The sequence below is a fragment of the Apiospora hydei genome (genome assembly GCF_038363865.1).
Source record: "Apiospora hydei strain CBS 114990 chromosome Unknown utg000004l_segment0_segment0, whole genome shotgun sequence".
NCBI lineage: Eukaryota > Fungi > Ascomycota > Sordariomycetes > Amphisphaeriales > Apiosporaceae > Apiospora > Apiospora hydei.
Window position 1 is genome coordinate 3,091,159 of NW_027117363.1, and position 14,651 is coordinate 3,105,809.

The 14,651-nt window shown below is 55.1% G+C and overlaps 7 protein-coding genes across 7 annotated transcripts; 6 read left to right on the forward strand and 1 right to left on the reverse strand.

Moving 5' to 3' along the window:
* Positions 1-1,660: 1,660 nt before the first annotated feature.
* PG997_003496 (uncharacterized protein) lies at positions 1,661-4,615 on the forward strand (the record flags this gene model as incomplete). The annotated part of the gene is made up of 9 exons (XM_066807811.1): positions 1,661-1,708; positions 1,829-1,839; positions 1,896-2,013; positions 2,075-2,139; positions 2,181-2,222; positions 2,273-2,353; positions 2,497-3,140; positions 3,196-3,869; positions 3,974-4,615. 9 exons carry the CDS (start codon positions 1,661-1,663, stop codon positions 4,613-4,615), a joined length of 2,325 nt encoding a protein of 774 aa, XP_066671429.1.
* Positions 4,616-5,683: 1,068 nt separating this feature from the next.
* On the forward strand, positions 5,684-6,633 carry PG997_003497 (uncharacterized protein; the record flags this gene model as incomplete). The annotated part of the gene is made up of 2 exons (XM_066807812.1): positions 5,684-6,171; positions 6,240-6,633. The coding sequence occupies 2 exons, from the start codon at positions 5,684-5,686 to the stop codon at positions 6,631-6,633; spliced, it is 882 nt and encodes a 293-aa protein (XP_066671430.1).
* A 547-nt stretch (positions 6,634-7,180) lies between these two features.
* PG997_003498 (cytochrome P450) lies at positions 7,181-8,686 on the forward strand (the record flags this gene model as incomplete). The annotated part of the gene is made up of 3 exons (XM_066807813.1): positions 7,181-7,507; positions 7,563-8,292; positions 8,382-8,686. The coding sequence occupies 3 exons, from the start codon at positions 7,181-7,183 to the stop codon at positions 8,684-8,686; spliced, it is 1,362 nt and encodes a 453-aa protein (XP_066671431.1).
* Positions 8,687-9,422: 736 nt separating this feature from the next.
* PG997_003499 (uncharacterized protein) lies at positions 9,423-9,797 on the forward strand (the record flags this gene model as incomplete). The annotated part of the gene is made up of 1 exon (XM_066807814.1): positions 9,423-9,797. One exon carries the CDS (start codon positions 9,423-9,425, stop codon positions 9,795-9,797), a length of 375 nt encoding a protein of 124 aa, XP_066671432.1.
* Positions 9,798-9,822: 25 nt separating this feature from the next.
* Positions 9,823-10,950, forward strand: PG997_003500 (uncharacterized protein; the record flags this gene model as incomplete). The annotated part of the gene is given in 3 exon segments (XM_066807815.1): positions 9,823-9,885; positions 9,905-10,135; positions 10,321-10,950. 3 exon segments carry the CDS (start codon positions 9,823-9,825, stop codon positions 10,948-10,950), a joined length of 924 nt encoding a protein of 307 aa, XP_066671433.1.
* Positions 10,951-11,479: 529 nt separating this feature from the next.
* Positions 11,480-12,851, forward strand: PG997_003501 (uncharacterized protein; the record flags this gene model as incomplete). The annotated part of the gene is made up of 3 exons (XM_066807816.1): positions 11,480-11,559; positions 11,703-11,738; positions 11,795-12,851. The coding sequence occupies 3 exons, from the start codon at positions 11,480-11,482 to the stop codon at positions 12,849-12,851; spliced, it is 1,173 nt and encodes a 390-aa protein (XP_066671434.1).
* Positions 12,852-13,127: 276 nt separating this feature from the next.
* On the reverse strand, positions 13,128-14,314 carry PG997_003502 (methylthioribose-1-phosphate isomerase; the record flags this gene model as incomplete). The annotated part of the gene is made up of 2 exons (XM_066807817.1): positions 13,128-14,126; positions 14,180-14,314. 2 exons carry the CDS (start codon positions 14,312-14,314, stop codon positions 13,128-13,130), a joined length of 1,134 nt encoding a protein of 377 aa, XP_066671435.1.
* Positions 14,315-14,651: the final 337 nt, after the last annotated feature.

Consider the following 14,651-nt stretch of genomic DNA (forward strand, 5'->3'; position numbering starts at 1 on the left):
AGCTGGAGGAGGCAAGTTGAGATGGAAAAATCACAATAACACCCAAACCATCAAACACAACGAGATTGCCGGTGTTCGTCGTTGCCAGCCATCCGAGCTCGCGAAAGGATATTTTTCCTTCTGAGGTGCCTATCAATGGAAGCTAGGTCGACATCCACTAAGCTGCATAGCTCCAGGGCTACTGTTTAGTTGCCAGGTTCAATCGGCTAGTCTGTACAGTGCAGCTGCGTAGCGTAACGACCCAGGCCAACCACCCGCAATTTGCGAAAAAAAAACGCCTGAGGATCAGCACCCGGCGTACTTACCTCATTTATTATGTCAGATTGGTACGGGGTTGCGCGCATATATCGACGTCCAATAGTTGTATTGGTAAGTAATAATCTTATCCAGACGTTGTCCTGGGTTTGGGGCAGGCTTTTATTGAAGTCGCATCGGTCGGTAGGTAGGCAATCTATGTGAGGCAGTTGCATCTGCAGTCGCCCTCCCCGCGAATGTTTCTCGATATCATCGGCCGCACGTTCGATGTTGTGTTCAAGCATATTACATACATACGTCTGTCTGGTATTGATGGATGAGGAAGGGGAGAGTCAGGGTCAGGTGAGGCAGAGAGAGGAGAGAGCATGTACCCTGTAACAAACCTAACCTAACCTGCTCCGTACCTCCAACCAGAAGTCCAACTGGCCAGGACTGGGAGGCTGGAGGAGGTGCAATAATTATTGATTGTTGGATGATGTTTGTTAGGTACAAGCCGAAGCACGTACGGTGTGCCGCACACTGTACCCTACTGTCCCGCCTTCAATATCCGGTTGATGCAGTCCGTAGTCAGTGCAGGCTCCTACTTTCACGGCCCCTTGACCCCTGTCCGTCCTCCCGCTCTGGTCGCATTTCGTGGGACCATGATCCATTTGGTCTTTCCCAAGGAACAATTGCTATGAACTCGGACTTGTCTTGGTGTCACGTCCTGTATGACATGTTTTCTTTTTCTCCCTATCCGTCTCTTGTCGTTTTCCTATCACCATGTCGTTTTTAGTCTTCTACCATTAATTCTTGCAATTTCCACCATAGCAGGCCTGCGAGCGTCGAGTCTACCTACTCAATTCCTTGTGTCCCACCGATTCCCTTCCGAAAGCTCCAAAGCTTCTCTTCGAATCCTCTATATCCGAAAAATTTCGGTTTCCCGCTGAGCGACCATATGATTCGAGAGTGGTTGGAGCATCATATCATCCAGTGTTATTAGTTGTGTGGCCCGGCCCTATCTGGCAGCTGCTTTCCCTACAAACGCGATCACCAGGGCGACGACACGAGTCCGAATCTGCGCACGACATAGGCCATAGCTGCTTTGCGACACGGAATAGGGGGCCGTTGCAGCAACCAGGCACATCCGAGTTGGAAACCCCCATACGCTCTCTATAACAACACTACAGATCGCAAGGTCTGAATCAACCGTTTCGAAAAACTGGCACAGCAGCTCCTGCACGACCTGGACGTCCCTCGAGAACACCCGTCGCCAGACACGAAGCGGACGCCGAGGCAAAGAGTCGTGGCACCTCAATATTCTCGAAATCTTCTATTCGAAGCTATTCGCTGCGTTCGATTGAACTTCGTGGCAACTTGGGTGCGGCTGGAAGAAGTGGTCGCAGTGGCTGAGGCAAAATAGGACATGCAGACAAGCAAAGCCCGGGCCGAGGCGCTGGGACGAAAGGCCAAGGTCAGTTCACGATCCGCCTGCAATTGGCTTCGCAGTCTAGGCCGCAGCTCAAATCTTGTTTTTCTATTTTCCACGGAAAACTAACGTTCATGCAAACTCCAGCTTGCCAACTCGTACCAGGAACTTCTCGAGTAAGCCTCCTCGCTCTTAGCACTGACATTTTGTATGCTAACATTTTGCCCGACAGCGAATTCTCCAATGCCGATTTGAAAAACGTGGGCAACTACGGACTCGGGAAACTGATAGGAAAAGGTTCCTTTGGCAAGGTTTACCTTGCGACGCACAAGCTCACCAATGGCTCCAAGGTATGTTTGCTATCGCTATCAACAGGATCCGGTGATACTTACTGACTGGTGTTTGTATCAGGTTGTGCTCAAGTCGGCCAAGAAGGATGACTCGAACTTGGCTCGCGAAATCCACCATCACCGGCAGTTCGTTCATCCACACATCGCAAGGCTTTACGAGGTGATAGTCACGGAATCCCTGGTCTGGTTGGTGTTGGAGTATTGCCCAGGTAAGACCGGCTGGCGTGATTTTAACTGCCTCGGATCTAATGTGCGATAGGCGACGAATTGTACAATTACCTCCTGAAGCACGGCCCATTGTCAGTCGAGAAAGTCCAGAAGACGTTTACACAGCTGGTAGGTGCGGTATGTTATGTGCATCAGCAATCATGCGTACACCGGGACCTCAAGCTCGAGAACATCCTATTGGACAAGCACGAGAACGTCAAACTGGTCGACTTTGGTTTTACACGCGAGTATGAAGGCAAATCGAATTACCTGCAGACCTTCTGCGGGACGATTTGCTATTCGGCACCCCGAAATGCTTAAGGGGGAAAAGTATGCTGGCGAGAAGGTCGACGTGTGGAGTTTGGGCGTCATCTTGTACGCGTTGCTCTGCGGCGAGCTGCCTTTCGACGATGACGACGACAATGTAACAAGGAGACAGATTCTTACAGAGGAGCCCAAGTATCCCGATCACTTGTCTGCTGATGCGGTGTCACTTATCAAAGTCCTGCTCTCAAAACGGCCCTTGCTTAGGCCGACGCTTCCCGACATTCTGCAACATCCGTTTTTGTTGGAGCATGCGCCACAGCAACAAGCCATTCTGAAGCTACACCAGCCTGCCCCCTTCACTACGAACTTGGAGAAGGATTGTCTCCACCGAATGAGAGGCGCCGGAGTTGATATAGACCAAGTCATTGAAAGCGTACTGTCACAAAGATGCGACGCGTTAGCGGGCTGGTGGACTCTGCTTTTGGAGAAGGAGGAGCGGAAGGCCAAGAGAAGAGAGAGAAGACGTAAGGAGAAGGAGGCTGAAAACAGGAACTCGCGCCGGTTCTCGGCGGCATCAAGCAAGCTCGAGCGCATGGCGCCAATCATGGACGAAGATGGTGTCTTCAAACTTGGGGAGCCCCCACTACCACGAGGTCGGGGGGCGAGCAGAGAGGAGAAGTGCCCATTACACCGATCTCAACATCACAGAGCTCCCTAACCTCCCGGAGGTGTATGCCAAAGGCAACTTCAGCCCTGATAGCGATGTGCCCCCGCCGCCTTTGGAGAAGGACTCTATCCGGTCAACCAGTACCTCGTTACAGCGCCGACCAGTTCCGCCACCAAAGGAGGGAATTATCCGCAGTGCAAGATCTAGAGGCTCGACTCTGCACCTGGTAACCACTCCGGACGTGCTTGGGGTTAACCACGAAAACAACAATGACAAGTCGCAGCAAGAGCCTCAACAGAAAATGCGTAAGAAGCCGTCGCAAGCAATCATACAGCACTGGAAGACATGGAAGCACTGGATTGTGGACACCACTCGACGTCATACGCCCAGCAAACGGCCAAGCCAGTCAACTCCGAACCTGAACGGGAAAAACGGCAACAAGAACCCTAAAGATGTCAGCCCGCGACCCCATACTAGTAAACACACCACCTCTGGGAACGGCCAAGCTGAGACCGCAACCGAAACAGCACAAACCAATGGCCATGTGACGAGAGGGGGCACTGGTAACATTCGGGGTGGCGGCGGCAATGTCACTACGCCCACTTCGTTATCTCACACCCACACGAACTCGGGGCAAATGAGGCCACGTATGCCGTCTTCGGCATCCTCGTACAAGCGACACTCGCTATCTCCCGGTCCCGTTACACCTCGCACAGTACGCCGGCCCTCAGGCGGTCTTCGCGGCCGAAAGTCCACTTCGTCCTCACTGAGCTCCATACATACCATGCCCCGTCACCAGCATACTCACTCGAAAGCCAGCTCGACTTCTTCTACTGCGTCCATGTCGACCACGAAGACTCCGCTAGCAACTGGACGGTCGCCGCATCATTCAGTCAAAGTCTTGCCTGCTACACCAACCGGTTCAGCTTTTCCATCAAATATCCGGTTAGTCAGGGTCCTGCTCTGTCTCTCAACTTTAATGAGGGTATGCCGTCTGGCAACCAAAACCAGCCACTTGGGAGCCCGAACCCTTTCGCGGGCCAGAACATACTATTCGCGAAAAGAAAGAAGAACATCTTCAAGGGGCCGATGCTCTCTCTCGGTAACCAAAGTGGTGGAAGTCGCAGCCGAGAGACGAGCCACAGTCGCAATGCTAGCGCTAATGGCCTCGGACGACGCAGTGGAGAGATGGCCATACAAGAGGAGGATGAAGAGGCCGATGTAGAGGCCGACTTGCAAAGCAAGGGAGATGGGGAGCACCGGGAGATGGATGAAGAAAGCATCGAGGAGGTAGAGCAGTTCAGCCCTATTATCAGCATACCAGGCGAAAGTGTTGAGGAAATCTACGAAGAAGATGAAGCCGGAGATGGTGCAGTTGATTACTTCTCAACACCAGCAAGCGAGCCACAGAAGCTTCGGGAGACTGCAACGCCCTCAACCATTACTCCCACGGCTATTTGATGTGGACGCTTCGTCGGTGTTTTGCGCCTTGCCCACTGGGCAGGCCATTTGAGTGCGTGTCTATCATCCAGACCGCACAGTTTTCTGAGGTTTCTGATCAGCTTGGCGCAAGGTGCTTTTGAAAGAACAATTTTCCTTTTACTCTTTTACAATAAGATATCCATCTGTTATTTTGCTTCTGTACATAGTCTGGCGTGAGATAAAAGATTCGTTATACTAGGCGTGCTGGTGCATGCCTGCCGTTCCACCACGACTCCCTTTATTTGACCCTTGGCGATATTTCTATCCATGCCCTGTTTCCATTGAATGCAATCTTCCGAGAGCTTTAAGTAGTCCCTCGACGGACCATGTCAGTATGACAGCATGTACTACATTCACTCACTCCACACAACGTTAAAGATCTTGTCATCCGAGGTAACATATAGCGCCTTTCAATTATCATCGTAATTCATCTCCCGCCACTTCAATGAGCAGTGTCTTGCTTAAATTCAACGCACAATCATTATGCAACCTTTATAATCCGGCTGAGGATCTTCTCAAGGGGTTTGCGTTTCCCTCAATCATCGAGCTTGCATTGCATTTTCCCAATTGCTGCGTATCCCTGCTCCGTCGACCATCGACACGACCTCAGTCAACCAGCAGAAACCACCCAACCGCCTACGAGGGGCACAGCCTGGGGGATCGAAGGCATCATGATGGTAACGTTGCTCTGACGATACGATGGAGTGATCGGGGACTGATTTTTCTTTTCAAGCTGTTGGTGTTGTTCATCACCTTACTGGCGTCTTTCTGCGCCAGCCTGCCCGTCGGATCTTCAGCCAGCCTGGAAACAACAACCCATGTCGTCGACCAAGCTTCATCCCTTCCTACCGACGCCTTCAGCAACAGCAGCTCGCCTGGTCTCGTCAATCGCCCTTTTTCTCCGTCCATAAAGGAATTCGATGATATCTGGCCGTACAACCCCAAGTTACCGGACGGTTCCGAGATCCAGACGCAGACACAACTCAGCCAGACTGGTACAACTGCGACATATTTGCTGGCACACACAACAAGGTACCGCCCCGTATCATGACCACGCCCGCGGTCAACGAAGGCGAGAGCCCTGGTGGTGGGCAAGATCCTGTATCCTACACCGACGAAGAAATTTATATAAGCTTCAGAAACGGCGCCATCAGGATGATGCACATGGAACAAAACCCAGACAATGTACGCGATTTCCAGGTGCACTATAATGGAGAAAGCTTCCCTCAGTACTACGCAATTCGATACCCAACGCCAATGGTCCGCATAGGCTACGGAATGTGGGCTCCTCAGCACGCAGCATTGAATGAGCCATTTGAACATAGGACTAGCTGGATATACCAGTGGCCCTTGATCATGGGCGGCTACTACCCCTTCCCGGACCCCAGCGACACCAGCAATGTAAACCGATCGCCTGGCCCCGACCGTGTCTTGTTCCAACTGGTGCACGGCCATCCAATATATATCGGTGTCGTTACTTCTCGCGTAGGTCGTCCGCCAACGCTCGGTACTGAACAAGGCCCGACGAGTGACCGGTAAGTCTGCTTCTTTGCCAGCCTCCTTTCTCTTTTGGCCATGCTGACTGACTGCTCCGAACCCAAAGCTGGGGCTTCATCTTCAACCAGGCAAACATGAACCCGGATCTCACAGTGATGGAAGGCACATTGTACCCAGGCCTCGACGCCAACCAGCCTCATTACCCTACAAGCAACGTGCTCGGCTCCAGAAGAACGACCATGGGATACAAGAAGCCAGGGTCTACGTACGGGCCCGCAATTTCGTCGCCGCCGGCCTTAGAAACGAGTTCCACGGGAAGCGATGGGGGTAGCGGTACCGGAACCGGAAGTGGCCAAGCCGGATACGGAAAAGGACCGGGCGGTATTGGGTTCTCGGGAGGCGGAGCGTCTGGCGGGCAAGGTTCTTTTGGTGGATACTATGCACTCCCTATTGCTCAAAATCAGTTCAAGGTCTGGACTGGTCTCCCTTTCGGGACCTAGCCATATAGAGCTCTGACCTGTGCGTTTCACTACTTAGTCTCGAGGCCAAGGCAATAGCAATTTGGGTGTGCAACGAATATCGGCTGTCATGGCTGGTACGATGCAACTAGCAAAAGGGTTATGCTGCGATTTGCTACTCAGACCGAAATGTTTGTGTAGGTCGTCAAACTCGAACGAACACCTGGCCGTCACATTTGCCCCTTTTCTGCGGATAAAGAACGTGATAAATCGATGACTTAAGTATTTGGGATTTCTCGGGTAGTACTTTGCGAGTGTGGGCTAACCCGAACAGCACAATCCGTATACGTATGAGACAGACGTTATGGCGATGGTTTCCTATCACGGTGAAAGGACCTCCAACTCCAACTCGGCTTGTATCTTACTGGTGGGAAATGGGGACGTCAATGGGTCGCATTGCATGTCTCAGGACTCAACCAGTCGTTTGACTGTATAAGTACCCAACGCCGAATGTGTGGATTTCTTCACTTGCAAATCATCTTCCAAGTTACTTGGGTTTGGCAGGCTATGAGATACGCGATTCTTGACGATGGAGGTAACTTTTGAGTATCTTTCTTGGGCCTGCCTCAGCATCCTTGTGGCATCGCTCGTTACCCTTGTGCGCTTCTCCTTGAAATCCTTACGGCCTCGAAACTACCCGCCAGGACCTCCCGCTCTTCCTTTCATTGGCAACGTCCACCACTTCGCGACGCCTAAGCCATTTCTCAAATTCGCGGAATGGCGAGCCAAGTACGGAGACATCATTGGCCTTAAAACCGGCCCCGGCAACCTCGTCGTGCTGAACAGCGCCCGCCTGGTCCGCGACCTGCTGGACAAGCGGGGCTCGATCTACTCGGGCCGGCCCAACGACTACATCGTCCGGAACCACATCGTCTTCGGCGCCCAGCACATCCTCTTCCTCCCCCTACGAGGGCTACCTCAAGCAGTGGCGCACCGCCGTGGTCCGGCACCTCCTCGGCCCCACGGGCGTCGAGCAGGTGCTGCCCGTCCTCGAGGCCATGGCGGCCCATCTCGCGTACCGGCTCGCCGCGGACCCGGGCCGGTTCGCCGACCACTTCCGAAACTGGGCCTTGGCGACCCCGCTGCTCGCCATCTGCGGCCACCGCGGCGAGCAGAAGGAGGCCGCGCTCGTCGACCTGTTCTACGGCAACCAGGACAACTGGTTGACGCTCCTGACGCCCGGGGTGGCACCCCCGGTCGAGATGTTCCCGGTCCTCAAGTGGGTGCCGGCGTTCCTGGCCAAGTGGAAGCGCACGGCGCGGGACTTGCGCAGGAACCAGCAAGGGTTCTATGGCATGATGCTGGAGTCTGCGAAGGAGGAGCGTAGACAGAGGAAAGCAGCCTCGCTATCGTCGAAAGAAGCGCCGCTCAGGTACGAGTCTCTAATGGCGAGGATACTGCGAGCGCAGGAGGAAAGCGGCAAGGCCGAGTTCGACGATTGCCAACTGGCGTATCTCGGGGGCGGTCTGCTGGATGCCGCGGTAGATACCACCTACTCGACGGCGCTGACGTTTGTGAAAATCCTGGCGGCGCGGCCGGAGATCATGAAGAAGGCACAGGCCGAGATCGAAAGCGTCTGCGGGGCGGACAACGGACCCCCGCAGCCTAAGGATATTAATAAGCTGCCATATCTTCGAGCTTGTTATTCAGAAGTGAGCCCCGTTGGATTTTCTTCTTTCCCCCGACGATGATACAGTGACACAGTAATCTCAACTCACCTTCCGTCACAGATTCTTCGCTGGAGATCGCCCGCCCCCAACAACCTCCCGCACGTCCTCGACGCAGACGACACCGTTGGCGGGTACCATCTGCCCAAAGGACCGTAGTCCTACATAACACGTGGGCCATCGAACGAGACCCGGAGCTCTACCACGATCCCGACACCTTCGACCCCGAGCGCTATCTGAGCAATATCTACGGCGTCAAGCCCAGCGCCGAAGCCCGGTGCCGCGCCGAGGGCCGCAAGCCCAACTACGCGTTCGGCAGCGGCCGGCGGCAGTGCCCGGGGATCTGTTCGCCGTTAGCAGCGTCATGATGGTGGCGGCCAAGCTGGTCTGGGGGTTTGAGCTCCGGCCGCCACGGGAGGGGCCCCTGGATCTGAGCGTGGAGAGCGGGTTTCATGGGGGCTCGTCCTGGGGTCTGAGGAGTTCGAGGTGGGATTTGTGCCGCGGAGTGAGGAGCGGCGGAGGGCTATGGTGGAGGATTATGAGAGGACTCGGGGTCGCTTACAGTAACATGGGAGAAGGGACTGTTATTCTACTCAGGCAGGGGGCAGAGACTCATTGTAGAAGCCCCTAGTGGTCTATACAGTAAGCAATCGTTTCATCAAACTCTGCGTACATTAAGGAGGAAGGGATGTTCTGCGCCTTGATTACAGAACCAACTGCATAATTCATATGCGGTTCGGCTCGGCTAAGGACCCAATGGTGTTTGCTAATCTGCTGCACGAAATATGGTTGCCTGGCGACAATCCTTCATATGTGCTTCCCCGCATGGCTTCCTTTCTCTAGTCAATAAACCATTCAGATTGATCTTCAACTCACCTACACACCACGGAAAAGACGCTCAAAGATAATATGTTCCCACTTGGATGACAGGTCGTTCATCCTCTGACACACAATCATTGCCACCGCTACCCATATCTCTCCTTCAGCTTGACAGCATGCCTGTCACCATCAAAGTAGCAAAGCATGGCGCGAGAGGGGCTGGCGGGTCCCGTATCGGGTCTCGAACGCTCTTGGAGAGAGCAGCACCTAGGGAAGGTGTCCGAGATGGGCCCCATCGTTCAGACCTCCTTACCCGATGAGATTCTGGCTCATGGTCATGTCACACCTTCCACCAACGGGTTTGTAGACTCTGCTTGGAAGGCCTACTCATACCATCACAACCTTGTAATCAGACCCGATGACGTTTGGTTTGCCATATTGACCCAGTTCAGCTTCTATGTCAATGCAAACTCCGAGAGACTGCGCGACAAGTTCGTTTCCTTTGAAGGGAAACGGGCTCTCCTGTTGGAACAAGAGTTCAACGACCAGGTCGATTTCGGGTCGATGTGCCGCAACATGACGAAGCTCATTGAGCAGAACATTGGACCCCAAGCTCCGGGCCTGGGTCTTGCCGTCGTTCACGACGACCACGCTCACTGACGAGACGGTGGCGGCCATCTTGATGATGGGCACCTTGCAGAAGTACTTTCTGTACATGTTTGATGCCACCACTTACGGGATCCCTTCGGTGACGTTCCTGGGCGAAGTCGGACTACGAAGACATCCTCGGGCGCCTCGAGAAGCTCAAGGAGTACGGGGAGCAGCCGGCGCGGTGGTATAAGTTGCTTCGACCCGTGCTCAGGTACATGATCGCGACGTTTGAAGGCCCGGCAGATGATCCGGTCATTATTGACTTCTGGAATCGCATCGTTCGGTATGACAGCGGGAGCGGAGACGACACCTTGACGGGATGGATGATGGCCTTCTGCTTTTGGGATGTAAGTGGATTTGGGGACAAACCTCCCTCTCTATTCCGACGTTCAACCTATCTCTAATTATGTGTTCAATCCTTTCCACAAAACAAGTGCCTGTTTCTCTTGGTTTCTGAGTTACTTACATTCCCTGTTGAGATATGTGACTTTATCTCGTGCTCGAAAGTAATGCTAACGCCGAAAGTCGATAGGAGGACGGCAAGCTTATGGTTCGCGACATGCCCGGATATGAAAATCATATCAACAACCTGAAAACGGTCCATAGCACGCTGCCCAAGTCGCTTTCCAGTGAACTGGATGATGTGTACTACCACGATATCAAGGTGGCAGAAATGCCTGCCGGTTGGGTGTCGGTGCCCGTCACCGTGCTAGGCAACAATAAACAAGTCGAGACCCAATTGGTGGCGGGATCTGTCGGTATTGCCGTCACGGACGCGCGAGGGTTTCAAAACACCACTCTTCGCCCATCTGCAGCAATGGGAAGTGCTGCAGCAGTGGCATCACCGCAAGGGAACACAAATTCGGCAACGACTGATCGTGACACCATGCAGTCGCTATCAGGCTGGTGGATGTATCAGGTCCTTGGCGGGGACACCGTGATGCCCAAAGCCGCCTTTGTTCACAAGAAGGTAACCGAAGAGTGCCAGGGTGGGCTCAGTATAGGGCAAGTTAGCGGTGGACCGGATGGAAAAGTCACGAGCGCACTGATTCCGGTTGAAGAAGGGGCGAAGGAACTCCTCCCGAATGAAGAGGTCGTCCCGGAGAAGAAGGCTACGAATGGAGAACCTGTCGCAACTATGGGGGGTCGCCAGGCCGGTTGAGTCGGACGTGAAGAACTCTGGTGATTCTGGTCGTGATTGGGACGGTGTTGTTGATCGGCACGAGTCCACGAAAAAGGGAACGAAGCAGATTTCGCTTCAGTTGCGACGCTTTTTCGGTCGATTCCATTCTGAGTCGCGATGATTATGGCATTCATCCCACAGAGGCCTCATACTGGCTGGCTATTTGCCGGTGCTCTTTCGAACTTGTACGACCCTTGTAGATCGGAGAATATCTGACTTATGCTCACTTGAAGCTAGCTAGCATCGGCAGTTCGCATGTAGGGGCTTATATCAATTAATGGATATACAAGACCTGAGAGTACTACTACGCAATCACTGCCAGCCATCCCGTCGCTAATTGCCCTACCTGTAGCTACATTACGTACGGTATTTGGCAAACCAAACAAGGGGTGAGATAAGACCAGCCGGTTGTCGCAGCGCTACAGTGGATCGCTTCGGGGGGCCACCGACCTAAAGAGGGCCCACTAAGCGGCCGCCGCCCGCGTTATTCTTCAAGAGCTAGGTCAACATGCACGTCTTCATCCCAGACTCAATACTCTCAAGTATTGCAAAGCCTGAGCACAAAAGCGACAGCAGAGCCCATTCCAGGTGCCAATTGCGTTATTCTGGCCCGGGTGAGACTAATTGGTATTCGTAAACCCCAATTGACGGCCTGCTGGGCGTACTCTTTTGTCAATCCTTCGCCATGAAGCTACCGCTCCTCTCCGCATATCTGCTTGGGGGCTCCGCAGCCTTCGCCAGCTCGCTGCAGAAGCCATTGAGCGACGGTTTGCCCGCCGACAATCAACCTGCCCACATCTCTTCGGAAGCTAAGGGGCGCAAGCTACCGCGATGCCCTCCTGTCCCTCCACAAGGAGCTTGTCGAGATCTCCTCGGTGAGCGGCGACGAGAATGCTGTCGGCACTTTCCTGGTCGACTACCTGACGGAGCGCAACTTCCAAGCTCAGCTCGAGTTCATCCCCCCGTCCTTCAACTCTTCCTCCTCCACGCCGTCAGCCGATGCCGATGCCTCGAAGCCTCGCTTCAATGTGCTGGCCTGGCCGGGCAAGACCCGCAGCCCCAAGCCCAAGCTGCTGGTGTCCAGCCACATCGACACCGTCCCGCCTTTCATCCCGTACTCCTCGTCCGATGCCGACCCGAATTCCAACACGGTGATAAGCGGGCGCGGTAGCGTCGATGCCAAGGCCGCGGTCGCGGCGCAGGTCATTGCGGTGCTCGAGCTGCTGGAGGCCGAGAAGGTGAAGGGCGAGGACGTGATGCTGCTGTACGTGGTGGGCGAGGAGGTGGGCGGCGACGGCATGCGGTACTTCAGCGCGACGCTCGACGAGCTGGAGCCGCCGCCCGCTTTGAGGCCGCCATCTTCGGCGAGCCGACCGAGGGCAAGCTGGCGTGCGGCCACAAGGGGCTTCCTGGGCTGCGACATTGTCGCCCACGGCCACGCCGGCCACAGCGGCTACCCGTGGCTCGGCAAGAGCGCCACCGAGGTGCTCATGCGCGGCCTCGTCAAGGTCCTGGACACGGACCTCGGCAGCTCCGAGCGCTTCGGCAACACCACCGTCAACATCGGCCACATCGAGGGCGGCGTCGCCGCCAATGTGATCCCCGAGAAGGCGCAGGCCAAGATCGCCCTGCGCGTGGCCATCGGACCCCAAGACGGAGAGGACGGAGGCGGCATGATCGTCAAGGAGCGGCTCTGGAAGACCTTGAAGAGCGTCGACGAGGAGGCTTTCGAGATGACGTGCCACAAGCCGTACGGTGCTGTCGACTGCGACTGCGAGGTCCCCGGCTTTGAGAACATCACCGTCAACTACGGCACGGACGTCCCGAACTTGAAGGAGATCATACCCGGTACCTCTACGGACCCGGCTCGATCTTGGTAGCTCATGGCCCCGATGAGGCGATTAAGGTGAAGGAGCTGGAACAGGCTGTCGAGGACTACAAGAAGCTTGTGCTTCACGTTTTGGACAACTGAAACCTCGGATCATGGCTCAACACAGATTGAGAGTCTTTGTACATTTGTATACTCGGTATATACCCATGAACCACTAATTCAATGTCAATAACCCGCGCTATGCAGTCCTGAATTCCCCTACCCCTGCCCAGCCAGAATGCTGGCCCTTTTATGTGTCCCCGTAGCCCAAATTGTCCTCCGTTTCTTAGTTCCCAACAACCTCGGCCCATCTCTCGGGCATGATCCCCTTGAGGTTGAATCGACCATCGGCACCCTTTGTCACGACACCACGCTCGGTGACGATGGCATCGATCAGCTCGGCAGGAGTCACATCGAATGCCGGGTTCCAGACACCAATGGTCTGATCAGCCGTGGCCACTCTGACCGACTTGCTGGCGTCCACCTTGCCGTCAGCACCCACAACGGCACCGCTGATCTGGGTCAGCTCCTCCGGCTTGCGCTCCTCGATCTTGATGCCGGTACCGCTGTCGGTAACCAAGTCGATGGAAGTCGTAGGCGCAGCGACCATGAACTTGATGCCATGGTGCTGGGCCAACACGGCCAGGGCGTAGGTGCCGATCTTGTTGGCCGTGTCGCCGTTGCGGACCACACGATCGGCGCCAACGATGACGGCTGCGATGGAGTCGCTCTGCTTTCGAGTGGCGAAGAGCGCACCGGCCATCGAGTCCGTGACCAGGGTGGAGGGGATCTTCTCGAACGACAGCTCGAAGGCAGTCAGCCGGCTGCCTTGGTTGTAGGGCCGGGTCTCGGTGCAGAAGGCATGGGACAGAGAGCCCTGCGAGTGGAGCGACCGGACTACGCCGAGAGCAGTGCCGTGCCCGGACGTGGCCAGGGAGCCCGTGTTGCAGTGCGTGAGGACCGCGACCTTGTCCTCGGCCGACTTGATCGGCGCGTTCTCGAGGAGCCACTCGGCGCCGTGCGAGCCGATCTTCAGGTTGGTCTCGGTGTCCTTCCGGAAGATCTCCTCGGCGGCCTCGATGTACGCGTTCACGATGGCGGACCGCGCGGCGTCCTGGTCCAGGCTGGCGACGTTGACGCCCCGCACGACCTTCTTCAGGTGCGTGATGGCGTTGCCCAGGTCCACGGCCGTGGGCCGCGACTCGTACAGGTAGTCCAGCCTCGAGTCGATGTAGGCAATGGTTTCCTCGGCCGACGAGGAGGCGCCCGCCGCGCCGTTCTGCAGCTCGACGGCGTGCGCCAGGGCGGCGACGATGGCGATGGCGGGGCGCCGCGCACGCGCATCGAGCGGATGCAGTCGAAGCCCTCCTCGGATGTGGTCACCGGGTCATAGTGGTGCTCGTGCGGGAGACGGAGCTGGTCCAGGACTTGCAGGGAGCCCCGCGTGTAACGGATAGCTTGTAAAGAAGCCATTTTCACTTTTCTCTCTGGTCTGTTACAAATTTACTGTCACCCAGCGGAAATGAGCAAAAAGCGAAGAAAAGGATGAATGAATAACAGCGCTTTTTTTATGCCCAACTATCTCTAAAAATATATTTACCTATCTGTTAGCCGTTGCCAGTATCCCACCTTTAGCAGGGGAGCTTCCTTCTGATTTTGCCGGGACCCCGCCATCGATCAATCATTAACTCAATGGCGACAGGCCCGAAGATGACTCGCTTGAAACCAATCGATTACAGGCGTGGCGCTTCACCGCCTGCCTCTAAAGTGTTAAATCGGGTGGCTCTGACCATGCAGCTGGGCATCGAGC